This window comes from Crinia signifera, chromosome 12, assembly GCF_055691185.1.
Source record: "Crinia signifera chromosome 12, ASM5569118v1, whole genome shotgun sequence".
NCBI classification, from domain to species: domain Eukaryota; kingdom Metazoa; phylum Chordata; class Amphibia; order Anura; family Myobatrachidae; genus Crinia; species Crinia signifera.
The window spans coordinates 44,547,426-44,561,822 of NC_139228.1; the positions used below are offsets into that span (position 1 = coordinate 44,547,426).

At 45.0% G+C, this 14,397-nt stretch overlaps 1 protein-coding gene across 1 annotated transcript in view; it reads right to left on the bottom strand.

Moving 5' to 3' along the window:
- The window catches only part of PALS1 (protein associated with LIN7 1, MAGUK p55 family member), a 120,436-nt gene that overhangs the window by 20,637 nt on the left and 85,402 nt on the right, over positions 1-14,397 (bottom strand). The window contains exons 10-11 of the mRNA XM_083167176.1: positions 12,808-12,879; positions 11,453-11,620 (exon numbers count right to left, since the gene is read on the bottom strand). Coding sequence (XP_083023302.1) covers positions 11,453-11,620; positions 12,808-12,879 — 240 coding nt within the window. The remainder of the gene's footprint in view (positions 1-11,452; positions 11,621-12,807; positions 12,880-14,397) is intronic.

Sequence of the window (14,397 nt, forward strand, 5' to 3'; positions counted from 1 at the left end):
GTTGGAGAAGGAAAGTAAGGACCTGGAAATTAAATATTGGCAAACCAAATCAGACAGCGATAAGAGAGAGTGGGCACGGGTCAATAAAATATGGGTCAATGAACTTAAAGAAGGAGCAGTGAGACAGGAAATGTTCAAATCCCATAGTAGATACTTAAACAGTGATAAACCAGGCAGCTATATGGCCCACTTAATCAGTAACAATACTCCTTCCAATAATATATTAAGGATGGAAAAAGAGAATGGGGTAGTTACAGATAAAATTCAAGAAATGGCACAGATATTTACCCAGTTTTATGAAGGGTTATATACATCAGGGCTACAGAAAAATGAGGAGGAGATAAGAAGATATTTGGACAAAGTGTCCCTCCCTGCCATCAGCCAGGAAGAGCAAGAAGGGTTGGAGCAGAACATAAGGATAGAGGAGGTGAAATGGGCTATTAAGGAGCTGCCAAAAGGAAAGGCGGCTGGCAGTGATGGGTTACCACCCGAGCTGTATAAAAAGTATATGGAAGTATTTGCCCCGTGGTTGACAGAAGTATTTAATGCCTGTAGGGGTGAGGGGAAACTACCAACATCAATGAATGAAGCAATCATTGTAGTGATACCTAAAGAGGGGAAGAATCCCACGAACCCTGAATCCTATAGACCCATATCCCTAATCAATTTGGATGCAAAAATTTTAGCGAAAATAATAGCAAAAAGAATTGAGGGAATGGTGAATAAAATCATCCATCCCGATCAAACCGGGTTTAGGAAGGGGCAAAGTACAGCTATAAACATTAGACGTTTTTTCATTAATACCCAGGTGGAAAGGGCACATGGAGACGAAGCAGCAGTGGTTACCCTGGACGCGGCAAAGGCATATGATTGTGTAGAGTGGGACTACCTCTGGGTAGTACTGGAGAAAGTTGGACTTGGCCCACAAATAATAAAGTGGATAAAATTACTATACCAATCACCAACGGCGAGAGTCCAGGTGAATGGGTACACTACAGAACCCTTTGGCCTGACCAGGGGAACCAGACAGGGGTGTCCGCTTTCTCCAGTACTCTTTAATCTGGCGATGGAACCCCTAGCATGTAGACTAAGAGATAATCAGGAAATAAGGGGGTTGGAACAAATGGGTCAGAATAAAGAACTAATTTCGATGTATGCGGATGACATGATGATATATTTGGCTAATTATAGGCAGGCATTACCGGTAGTGTTGAAAATCATGGAGGAACATGGAGAGTACTCCGGGTTAAAGATAAACTGGGGAAAGTCCAACATCCTGCCATTGGTGGGGAAATGTCCAGAGAGCATGGAAAGTATAGCGCTAAAATGGACCAACAACACACGATACTTGGGTATAATAATATCAAACGCACCCAAGGAGTATATCACTTTAAATATTATCCCAGCCATAAAAATATACCAAGAAAAGGTTAAAACATGGAGTAAACTCCCACTTACGATGACAGGTAGAATAAACCTAATAAAGATGGTAATACTTCCAAAAGTATTGTATATATTCCTACAAGCACCCTGGTATATACCCGTAAAATTGTTTAAATGGCTAGATAGCATAACCATATCATTCATATGGGGTAAAAAAAGAGCTAGGATCAAACTGGATACCCTCAGGAGAACTAAACAGATGGGAGGCATGGGCCTTCCCCACTTTAGGCTTTACTACATGGCAGCACAATTAAGCCATCTGCAGTCTTGGACCAAAGGAGAGGCCACAGAGCAAATAAAAACTTTGATCACGCAGACATATGGTAATTATGACCCGGGGCAAATACTTCTGTCAAGTAATATCGTCAGAGTAAAAAATCCCATTCTGACACAAGCAATGAAAATATGGAGATATACGAACAAGATGCTGGGGAATGATAGTCTCGACCCTGAGATCCCAATATGGGTTGGAGATGACGGGGGGAAATTAGAACTAAGGAAGGAAACTACGGAGATTAAAACAACATGGGAGAAGGTAGGGATAAAAACTATTGGCCAGGTGTATCAGAATGGGGTACTTAAGACGTATAATCAATTAGAAATGGAATATAACATCCCAAAAGGATATGGCTTTAGGTATCTACAGCTCAGGAGTAGATTGGGAAAAGTGCTAGGAGGAAAAATAATAGATATCCAGGACTCCCCGATAAAAAAGATACTAAAACAGGGGAATAAGGTCAGCGTGGCGGGGATATACAAAAGATTAATAATGGAACTAAAAAACCCCCAGATTGAAAAGACCAGGGAAAAGTGGGAAGGAGATATAGGGGCCATGACGGACCAAGAGTGGGGTCAGGCGATGTCGTCGCATACAAGAGCGACGAGGTCGGTTAGATTTCAACAAATCCAATACTACATAATACACAGATCTTATATCACTCCAGAGAGGTTGAGACAATTTGACGGAACTAAAAATGACCAGTGCCCAAAATGCAACCAAACGAAGGGGACATTTTTTCATTTGATATGGCAGTGCAGTAAAACAAAGAAATTTTGGGGAGAAGTGAAGAGCATCATGGCCGAAATAGGGGTCAATAGGGAATGTACAGGTGCTAAAGCATGCTTGTTGGGGATTAATATCAAGAATGGTAGGAGAGGGAGTAATAATAAGATCATAGAAAAAATGTTGGCATTGGCAAAAGTGCTAATAGCGAGAGGCTGGATGTCACACGAAAGCCCGAGAAAGAACGAGTGGATAAACCTGGTAAATAAAACGATAGCCCATGAGAAATATGCCTCAATTAGAGAAATGGATAACATAAAAGAGGATTTTGGTACTCACCGATAAATCCATTTCTCTGAATCAGCAGGAGACACTGGAGATTACATCGGGTTTAGAGCTGGGAATGCTGGGAGCTAGGCACACTAAATTTGTTTCAGGGCAGGCTGGCTCCTCCCCTCTAAGACCCATCATACCCCCAGTTAGGAAATTGTCCTACTCGAGGAGATGGTAACGAAAAAACATAATTATACAACTAGAATACAACAACTTGCATACAACAGTCATATTTAACTTTATGAACAGACCGGGCCTGAACTGGCCCCACAACCAACAGGATCAAGAGCTGGGAGGGCGTCCAGTGTCTCCTGCTGATTCAGAGAAATGGATTTATCGGTGAGTACCAAAATCCTCTTTTCTCTCTCATGCAGCAGGAGACACTGGAGATTACATCGGGGAGGTACCAAAGACCGTTCCCCGGGCGGGTGAGCTCTGTGGATCCTGTAACACCAACCGACCAAAATTTGTCGCCGGTGTTGCAAAGGTGTCAAATTTGTAAAAGCGAACGAACGTGTTCACTGAAGACCATGTGGCTGCCCTACAAAGCTGAGATGCAGAAGCCCCTCGCCTGGCAGCCCAAGATGTACTTACTGACCTGGTTGAATGTGCTGTCACCACTGACGGCGGAGTCTTTCCTGCATGGATGTATGCTTGCCGAATGGTCAGCCGAATCCATCTGGCCAGTGTCTGCTTTGACGCTGGCCATCCTCTGCGGAAAGCATCGTATAGAACGAACAAACAATCCGATTTTCTGATCTGTGCAGTTCTTTTGACGTAAATCTTAAGAGCTCTAACTACGTCCAGGGAAGATTGAGACGTAGAAGCACCTTGAAAAGAAGGGACTACTATCGGTTGATTTATGTGGTAAGAGGACACTACCTTAGGTAGAAAAGACGGTTGAGTCCTCAATTCTGCTCTGTCTTCGTGGAATACTAAATATGGTGCTTTGCATGATAGTGCACTCAGCTCGGATACACGCCGTGCTGATGCCAGAGCGAGCAAGAGTACAGTTTTCCAGACTAGAGATTTTAAAGGAACCTCTTCCAGAGGTTCGAACATTTCTGATTGTAGGAATGCCAGGACTAAATTCAAGTCCCACGGCGGAGCCGGTGGAACGAAGGGAGGTTGTATCCTAAGAACCCCCTGTAAGAAAGTTTGAATCTCCGGAAGGAGGGCCAACCTCCTTTGGAATAGTATCGACAGTGCAGAGATCTGTACTTTAAGTGACCCTAGGCGGAGGCCACCGTCTAGGCCTCTTTGAAGGAATAGTAAGAGCCTGGATAATTTGAATATCCGAAACGGCCACCTCTTGCTTGTGCACCACTCAGCATACGATCTCCAAATGCGATGGTAGTGAGCAGCTGAAGATGGTTTGCGCGCCTTTAACATAGTGGGGATGACTGTCCTTGGAATCCCCTTTTCCTTCAGGACGTCGGATTCAATAGCCACGCCGTCAAATGGAGGGAGGCTAGGTGTTGATGATGGAATGGACCTTGAAGCAGAAGGTCGTGTCTCTGCGGTAGAGGGTATGGTTGATCGGCTAGCATTTGTTGGATGTCCGAGAACCAGCTTCTCCGTGGCCAAAACGGAGCGATTAGAATTGCCTGTGTTCTTTCCCTTTTTAGCTTCTTTAGCACCTGTCCCAGTAATGGCAGAGGTGGGAATAGATACACCAGGTTGAACGTCCACGGAATTGCCAATGCGTCTGTTGCTATGGCCCCTGGATCTCTTGTTCTTGCTACGTACCTTGGCAGGAGATGATTTTTTCTTGACGCCATTAGGTCGACCTCGGGAGTTCCCCATCTCTCTGTGAGTTCTTGAAACACCTCGGGGTGTAGTGACCACTCCCCCGGGTGTAGATCCTCCCTGCTGAGGAAATCTGCTTCTAGATTTTCTACTCCCGGGATGAATATGGCTATCAGATGTACCTGCCAATTCTCCGCCCACTGGAGGATTCTGGTGACCTCTATCATTGCTTGTCGGCTCTTTGTGCCGCCCTGTCGATTTACATACGCTACTGCTGTTGCGTTGTCTGATTGGATCTTTACAGACCTCCCTTGTAGGAGATCCTGTGCTTCTATCAGAGCGTTGTAGATTGCCCTTAGTTCTAGGACGTTGATCGACAATAGACTTTCTTCTGCACTCCATCGCCCTTGAAGTCGAAGGTGAAGTACCACTGCACCCCACCCTCGAAGACTGGCATCCGTTGTCAATAGGATCCAATCCCATATTGCAAATCGGCGCCCCTGCCTGAGATGGTCGGAGTGGAGCCACCACAATAGGGCGTGGTGGGCTCGAGTGGATAATTGGATCTGTCTGTATAGCAACAGATGCGAACCCGCTCCTTTCCTCAGTAGGTCTAACTGGAAAGGCCTTGAGTGGAAGCGCCCCCACGTTATGGCTGGGAATGCTGCCACCATCTTCCCAAGAAGCTTTACGCACAGGTGTAGTTGTACTCAACGGTGACTCAGGGTCTGTCGAATGAGCCTCTGTATGTCGCTGATCTTGTCGTCCGGCAGAAATACTCTCCTCTCTCTTGTGTCCAGCCAGAGTCCCAGGAACAGGATCCTCTGTGTTGGTCGGAGTGATGACTTCTTGAAGTTGATGATCCAGCCCAGCTTGGTTAGGGTTTGGACCGTCAACAGAGCATGCTGTTCCAGTACTGCTGGAGATGGTGCTTTGACGAGTAAATCGTCTAAATATGGTATTATAGTGACCCCTTGGTTCCGGAGGTACGCTATAATGATCGACAGTGTCTTTGTGAAGACCCTGGGTGCCGATGATAATCCGAAGGGCAGGGCCCTGAACTGAAAATGCTCCTTGCCTATAGCAAATCTCAGATAAGCTTGATGAGGCCTCCATATTGGTATATGAAGATAGGCATCCTTGATGTCCAGCGAGAGCATGTACTCGTTGTGTTCCAAGGATGCTATGACGGAGTGAATAGACTCCATCTTGAAGGGTTGGTAGGCCACCATCAGGTTTAGAGATTTGAGGTTTAGGATGGGTCGTACTGACCCATCCGGTTTGGGCACTACAAAGAGATTGGAGTAGTATCCCTTGCTCCTTTGAGTAGAAGGCACTGGGATGATTACCTGAGCCGCAAGTAAGGTGTCTACTGCACTCTGAAGTGCCATCCTCTTGTCTTGTGCAGTGGGGAGAGCTGTAGTGAAGAATCGAGTGGGGGGAGGAAAATCGAATTGAATCCGATAACCCTCTGAAATTAGGCTGCGAACCCAAGGGTCCTCTGTTAGAGAGAACCACTGGGTTCTGAAGTCCAGTAGCCTTGCCCCCACTATAGATTCTCCTAAGAAAGCTGGCAAATTGTCATGCCACTGGTTTCTGAGCTTGTTTGGGCTCTGTACGGGTGACAGTGGCCTGAGGTCTACTTCTGGCACGAGTACCTCTAGTGGAGTGGAAACCTCTTCCCCTTCCTCGAAAGGAATTTTGTGGGCGAAAGGAATTAAATGACTGGAACGATGGCCCTGTGTATTGGCGTCTAGCAGGTGGAGGTGCTGTTGGCAGGAAAGCAGATTTGCCACCTGTTGCTTGGGCTATCCACTTGTCCAATTCTGGGCCAAAGAGGACCTCTCCCGTGAACGGGAGTCCTTCTACAGCCCTCTTAGATTCAGCATCGGCCTGCCAGGAGCGGAGCCATAAAGCTCGTCTGGCGGATATAGCGTTAGCTGAAATGCGTGCGGATATCAAAGAGATATCTCTGGCCGCTTCTCCTAAATAGTTAGCTGACTCTTTTATGTGTTCCGCCAGTTGTCTAATTTCTTCTGGAGGTATACCTGAGTCTAGTCCTTCAATAATCATGTCCGCCCATTTGGCATTGGCCTTGTTTACCCAGGCAGAGACAATAGCTGGTCTGAGTTGAGCCCCAGCCGCCATGTAAATGGTTTTTAGGGTGGACTCTAACTTACGGTCTGACGGGTCCTTTAAGGAGCATGCGCCAGGGACCGGTAGAGTGGTCTTTTTTGATAATCTGGACACCGATGCATCCACTGGAGGTGGGGTCTCCCATTTTCCTAGGGCAGAAACTTCAAAGGGATAGACCACTGGAAAACGTTTTGGAATTTGGAAACGTTTGTCAGGCTGCTTCCATGCTGCTAACAATTTATCCTGGTTTGGACAGGGGAAAACTATGGAGGATTTCTTTGTTTGTCCAAACAGGTCGAACTCCTGTGGTTCTGGAGTTGGATCGTCTGGTAATTTTAACACCTGTTTTACCGCCACAATAAGAGCTTCCACTCCCATGTGAGTGGGTTCAGGCTCAGGTTCTGGGAGAACCTCCTGTACCTCTTCCCATTCTCCCTCCTCCATTTCATTATAAGGAGCATGATCCTCCTCTGAATCACCCTCCCCTTCAGAGTACACAACCTGTAAAGGACGCTTTTGTCTCACAGGTGCTGTTCTTTGGGGATTTTGCATGGATGTAGCCAGGGTGTCTACAGATCTAGCTAGAGTAGTCACCCATGGAGGCTCAGCACTACGGTTTTCTGCTAATTCTGCAGATAACCTTTCCATGGTACCTGACAACAGAGATACCCATTTTGGTGTGGGTGCCTCCCCTGAATCACCTGCCTGGGAAGACGGTGGAGAAACAGTGCATGCATAAATTAGTCTTTCCATCAGCCGAGTGCTGTGTAAATCTAGCATTACACACAGTACAGACATATAGCTTCTGTGAAGCCTTGGTACTTGATTTGCTGGTCATGATTTCAGCACAAACCCGGTCTGATAGTATACAGATATCTGTACTCACACACACACACACCCAAAGAGACACACAGTACAGATATGTTACTGGGGTGTTGGGTCCTGGAGGTTAGAAACTACCACCTATTGCCCCGTACTGTCCTCACTGGGACAAATAATTTTCCCCACACTACTGCGCTGTGTAGCCCGATGCTGCTGAACACCTATAGGGAGAAGCAGACATTAACAGGGCTTTTGCGTGTGTGTTGTGGCCGCGCCATGCCGCTTACAAACAGCCTCAGGCTTCTTCCCGCCTGCACCCTCACCCAAAATGGCGGCTTCCCGCGCTCCCTCCGACGCGCTGCTGAGGGCTCCAGCCGCGCACCTGTCACTAAACCTCCGACGAGCACCTCTGCGTGCACCGCCGGAGACTGGGGGAGCGCGGCTCTGACCCCCGCTGCCGCCTTAGGGAAAGCGCGCGGTCGCGATGCAGCGGTACTCACTGTGTCTGTGTCTGACGGTCCCTTCGTAGGCGGCCGCAGGAACACTGGAAAGTCTGGCAGATGCCTTTAGTGAGGCTCTGACAGGCTGCTTGGTGTAACCAAGGGCGCAGGACACCCGGACCCACACTTTTAAGTGAAGCAGGGAAGGGTTCCTTTCTTTTAAATATCTTCACTTCTGGAGCAGTGTAAAAACTGTGACCAGCTCCCGTGGCACAATTTTCTAACTGGGGGTATGATGGGTCTTAGAGGGGAGGAGCCAGCCTGCCCTGAAACAAATTTAGTGTGCCTAGCTCCCAGCATTCCCAGCTCTAAACCCGATGTAATCTCCAGTGTCTCCTGCTGCATGAGAGAGAAAAGAGCACAGTAGAATATGGGACAAATGGATAAAATCAAAATATTATGAATAAACTCACATATTAAACATAAAAATATAGAACAACACAAATAGGTACACGAACGTAAAAATGATAAACTAGAGAGTGCACAGAAATTGAAATCACAACACAGCAAGGAGGGCTCCTCAGGGCCTGTCTACACTAGCACCTCACAACTCTAGGCCTTGATGTATAAAGGCAACTATAAATAAATACACACATAAATAGATGTGAGAAATAAAAATATAGGCATAGTTAAAAAATGGACAAAGCACTAAGAGCACTTTAAAAATGGTAAACAGTAAGATATTGTAGCTAAAGTCACAAAGACATAAATAGATATAGATAGAGGGGAGGCAGGCGGCACATACCCAATGGCAGGATAGGGAAGCACAGGAAAAATACTAGAGGTGGGCACACAAAATGAGATACACTTGGGTAAAAGAGATAATAAAAACACAGGTGGTAACCAAAAAAAATAAGTAAGGATAAGTTAAGTGAACCAAAGAATCCTAATAACGTAACCATAGAGACACATGGGGGGAGGGGGGGGGTCGGGGGGTATGATTGTGGGAGAATGAATGGGGGGGAATGAGATGGTATAAGAAGAAGCGTGCACAGTAGGTGGATCCCAATAGGGGGCCCCTGTAGACTCAGGGAGGGTCACGAGGCGCCACTAGGGAGTCTGCTTCGATTGTAGATGATGTATGTTCGTTATGTTTAAAGTATATTGGTACATCAAGAATATAAGAAAACAAGAATGTAAAAGTATGTATGTTTTATTTTTTGTAAACATGTCTAATAAAGAATATTGAATTAAAAAAAAAAAGAATTAAAGTGAGTTAGAATGTATTAGTGGCTGGGATGGTATGTAACCTCTTACCATTTGTTTATCTTAGTTTTATTGCTAGTGGGAGAGGGGCACTGGCTGGATGGGGTCTCAATTAATTAACTTAGAAACAGCTTTTAGTATTTGTGGAGGATACCAGACTGACCATTGAAAGCTGACTGTTGATATTTGTCAGATTTTAAAGTAGGAAGATTTTTAAGTAGCTCAAGCCTGGACAGAAACTGACAACCAACTTGGTATCTTGGTATCAAAGCGACACAGAAAGAAAACATCATCAACTCAGAAAACCAAGGGACTGCTTTGAGTGAGCTCACTTCATATTCATACCTATAAAACATACTAGTCCTGGCTGCTTTATCTGGCTATTTATCCGTGATATCACCATCTCTACAATTGCTAAAACTTTGAATATCACTATATATGCTTGTATTTCCACTGTCTTTTTGAAAATGCACAGCTGTAACTCTAATGACTTCACCTCACATGCTCTTCCATTTATAGTAGGTGTCCCCCAACATTTTATTCTTGGCCCTCCTCTTCTCTATCTCTACATATCCTCTCTGGGTGAGCGGACTTCCACTCTCACCTCTATGCTGATAATACTGAAATCTACCGCTCCTTTCCTGATCTCTCTCCCTCTATCCTTACGCATATCTACTCTTGGATGACCCAGCGCTTTTTTAGACTTAAAATATCAAAGACTAAGCTGACCTCTTCCCACCCTCCTGCATAAAACCTGACCATCTCTCATCCTAACCTGTTTATGCTCACCTCTTCCCCTTCTGTGTCACCCCTGTCTGTCTAACCCTCCCCTTTAGAAAGTAAGCTCTCATGAGCAGGGCCCTCTCTCCTCATGTGCCTTTCTTAGAATATATAAACCTCTGCTACCCTGATGACTGCTTCAGTGTCCTGTGCTCTGTTGCAACTATCCATATTTACCATGTACTTGTCATAAACTGTCTTGTGCTGTAATTCAGTATGTGTTATTGCTCATAACTATGCTCTGTAAAGCGCTGCGTAATATGTATGCGCTATATAAGAAACTGTTAATAAATAAATAAATTGTAGACATGGTCAAACTGTGGCCCAGCATGCCTTTAGCATTCCCTAATAGCAAAACTGTGGCAAGGCATGATGGGACTTGTAGTTTCACAACAACCGGAGGACAATAGTTTGGCCATGCCTGAGCTAGTGCCTTCCACTCATTCACACAGAGCAGGCAAGGAGCAACAAGCATTGGCTGCCCTGCTCATCACTCAAATAGGGGAACTATCTCCATAAAGAAAATATGTGAATCTGGAATAATATATTCGAATAAAGCCACCATGGTAGAAATTAGCCAAATGGCACAACTGTTTCCAGCATTATAATAGATTCAGTGGCCAAATTATTATACCTGATTAGTATCCTGTTGGGAACAAAAATCTGACTACGTATTGGAGAAAATTAGGATCGATCATTTGCTCCCAAACACTGGAAAACAAATAAGAGACGTGCAGAATTTATTTTTGTCTATTTTGCAGCATACGGATATATATATTCATATGTAGTGTTCCTTCTAGGAACTAGGGCGGGCCGGGCGGGGGGGTCGGACCGGGCACGCCGACGTCACTATTTTGGGCGTGCCCGGGCCGCCAACGTCACAAAAGGGGCGTGCCCAGGCCACGCCGTGATGAAAAGGGGCGTGCCCGGCAGGCGGAATCACGCAGAGGAGTGGGCGCGGCCGGCGGCGTCATGCACAGGGGGGCGGACCCGGCCACCCGGAAGGCTGTAAACTGCCGGGGAAGTGCCGGGCATCGCTATGTACAGCGGCGCCGGGCTTCCCCGGTCAAAACAGCGGGGTCAAAGGCAGGCTGGTTTAGCGGGGCGCTGCCAGAGGGGCAGGGCACATTTTTCACTTTAAAAATCGGGCAGGGCGCAGCGCCCCGCCAAAACAGCCTAGCGGGAACACTACATTCATTCATTACCAGATTTTTGTTCCCACCAGACAGATTGGACAGATAAATCTACAGGTGTGTACTTTACAAACAAATTCCCAGGTTTATTGTATGTATTTTCACAACCACGGAAGCTGGGAAAAAAAACGTTTTTTGTGGATTTGCCTTAGCCTGCCTGTTGCAGCTGAGACTAAGCCCCCCCCATAAGAGCCAGAATTGGGGTTAATAGGATAACCCCACAGGAATCCATTACTGCTGCTTATAGGATATCCCCCAGTAAGCTCAGTAGAGGAGAAAGTACTTACGGGGTACAGCAGTAGCAAATCTGTCAGCCTCACTGTTCATCAACCGCAGTCTCAGCTCAGTCTGCCCACAGTTCTGTGGCCCTATAAGAACTATGGGCCGCTTTCGGTTGGCCGGCTGGTGGTAGAGGGACATTTCTTCATATGTTAAAATTTCTTCGTTGTCATAATCTAGAGAGAGAAAATCGGAGACTGACAATGGTCTGCATTTGTACTTTTTCACTGCTAGAAGTATATTGCACGAGAGGAACAGGAGAGGTGCAGGCACGATTGCATCTTGATGCAGTTATGTGTTCTTGCTGATGATTGGTTACCAACTGTAGGCAACCTAACTATTAGCAGCAGGAACACTGTATGATAAAAATTACTCATTTTGAAATATATAAACTGCTGCTCAGGGGTTGGGTAACAATGCTTAACCTCTTCCCCCTAACCCACATATTCCTAAACCTTTCCTGCAGCCTAAACCTAACCTCCCCCCCCCTCCCCCCTCCCAGCGCTTAAATCTATCCCCACCCTCCATGGGCTAAGGCGAACAGACCCCAGCCTAATTATGACCGGGATGCTGAATGTGGAGATAAAGGCGTAGGTATTACTAGTGATATCGGGACTCGGGCACTGGTTTGTGGACAACAATCGGGATTCCGGTGCTGGTGTTGTGGATGACAGTCGGAGTTCTGGCACCTCCCTTCTTATGTATACAAAGAAGATTCTTTACCTTCCTCACATCCTAACGCACATTAGTAAAATACCCGGATTAAAAGGTACTTCAGCCAGAAAGGCTGTAAGGCACCGGATAAGATGTTGGTGCTAGAACATTAAATGAGGACCCTTGTCACTGGGTTGCCTGCATAAATACCAAACAGCATTAGGCTGTGGAGGGTTTAGCACTGAGCAGCAGAGTTTAAGGGAGGAAGGGAGGGTAAGAATTAGGCTCTAAAAAGGGGGTGCGAAGGGGTTGGGGTTGGGCATTGAGAGGGGAGGTTTAGATACTAATGGGGCGGGTTAGGAATCAACTTAAAATGGTCAGGGTTCAGGGGAGAAGGTAAGTGCCACAGTCTGCTGGTGTCTAGTATGTATTCAATGAATAAAAGGAGTTTCATTCCTTCTTACACTGTCACTATGTGTAATATCTGTCTATTGGACACACGTCTAACTAATGCGACCACTACCTCAGCACTTACTTACAGCTTTCCCTCATGATTAAGGAAATGGTCTTTCCATTACTGCTCTCTCTATGAACTTACTGCTACCCTCTAGAGATTTGAGTTTGCGGCATATAAATGACTTCTTTCTCCCCTAGTAAACCAACTTTATCATTTCTTTCAAGAAAAAGACATTTGAGCTACCCCACACACCATCATTTTTGTTAGCGTTGTATAAAACTTTTTTCCTCTTCTTCTTGTTTTTCTTCGCACACCACAACTTCCCTGCAAATTACAGAGACATGTATTAGCCACACCAAATGATATGTAAGAAAAGCACAATAAGAATTTGTACCAAACCTGCTTCTAAATACAAGAAAGATTGCATTGTTTTTATCTTTTTTTCTGATGGCAAAAAGTTTTAAAACAACAATACAGGAGTATCAACAAACAGTAAACACACAAAAACACTATTTCCACCATGGGGAGAAAAACCACGAATACCAATAACTGATAGCAAACATCACAACCACCTTTGTAGGTCAAATGCAGACTACAAAAAAAGATTTCCTTTTTAAAGTTCAAGATGCATTTAGAGAGCGGCAATATATTTGCCAGCCATAAATGATAGCACCAAGGAAATAAATCCAATAAAAAAGAAGAGATGTGCATGTTCTGTTTTACTCGGTTCTCAAATTGGGATTGTACTGGATATCCAAAACATGTGACAGCCGATCTCCAATCCAAATTTTATTGGCTAACAGAGTAAAACCGAACCTGCACATCTCTATAACAAAGTAGCCTTATTCGCAAGGGTGGTGTGACCATGCCAGGGGGCGGAGCTGCACAATTTGCCCATGTGTTTGATGTCATTTAGCAATATCCATTTCGGTTTCATATGGAACAGATCACGCACAGGCTAATAGAGGTTATACACCGGCTATTTTGACAAAGGATAACAATCTCATAAAATCTGGTGATCATCAAGGATATTACTCATTTTGGGACCAAGGAAACATTGATTATGGCAGATACATGATTAGCAACAGTGTACATAAAACAAAAACAATCATTTCAACTGTAAAGGTCATGCAAGTTGAATAATTTAACTATATACGCTTCCTCAGAAGACCTTAGTAGCAAATAGGAAAATAATAACTGAAGAAGATGATTTATTAATGTTCTGCCGACATGAGGACGTAGTAAGAAAAAAAATAAGAAGCCATTTCCTATGTACCGAAAGGAAATGCCTTTTATCCCAAGAGACAAGCCAGCAAAATGTCACATTACAGCAAGCTTACAGGCTGTCTGCAGTAGAACAATCAGAAACATTGCTGACAGACAGGAACAAGTCATTTTGTTCAACTTGATAAGGCTGCCCAGCTCTGACAGTGCATGGCCCATGAATATATTTTAAACAAACTTAATAGAATAATATACAATGAACTCCAACCAGTAAACAATCATACAATCCATGGCCGACATGCTAGGTACAGTAAACACTGTAGTCTTAGGGCAGATACTTCACTTCCAGACAGATACTACACTTCCACTATCATTTGCAGCTCACTGTAGGTTCACAATGTGTGTATCTGCAATAAATGGAAGTGGCTAAAACCCATGCGTTTCAAAACAAAAATAATAGAACATAACAGAAATTCTACCACACCACTAGGAAGCGTCAATAGTTATGGTAACACTAAAAAGAATGTAGTAAAAATTCTACAGTTCTGTACAGTTCCATTGTGGCTTCAGAAAGCCCCTCAAGGTTTGGCAGATCCTAGGCGACTTGGCGGTACTTGT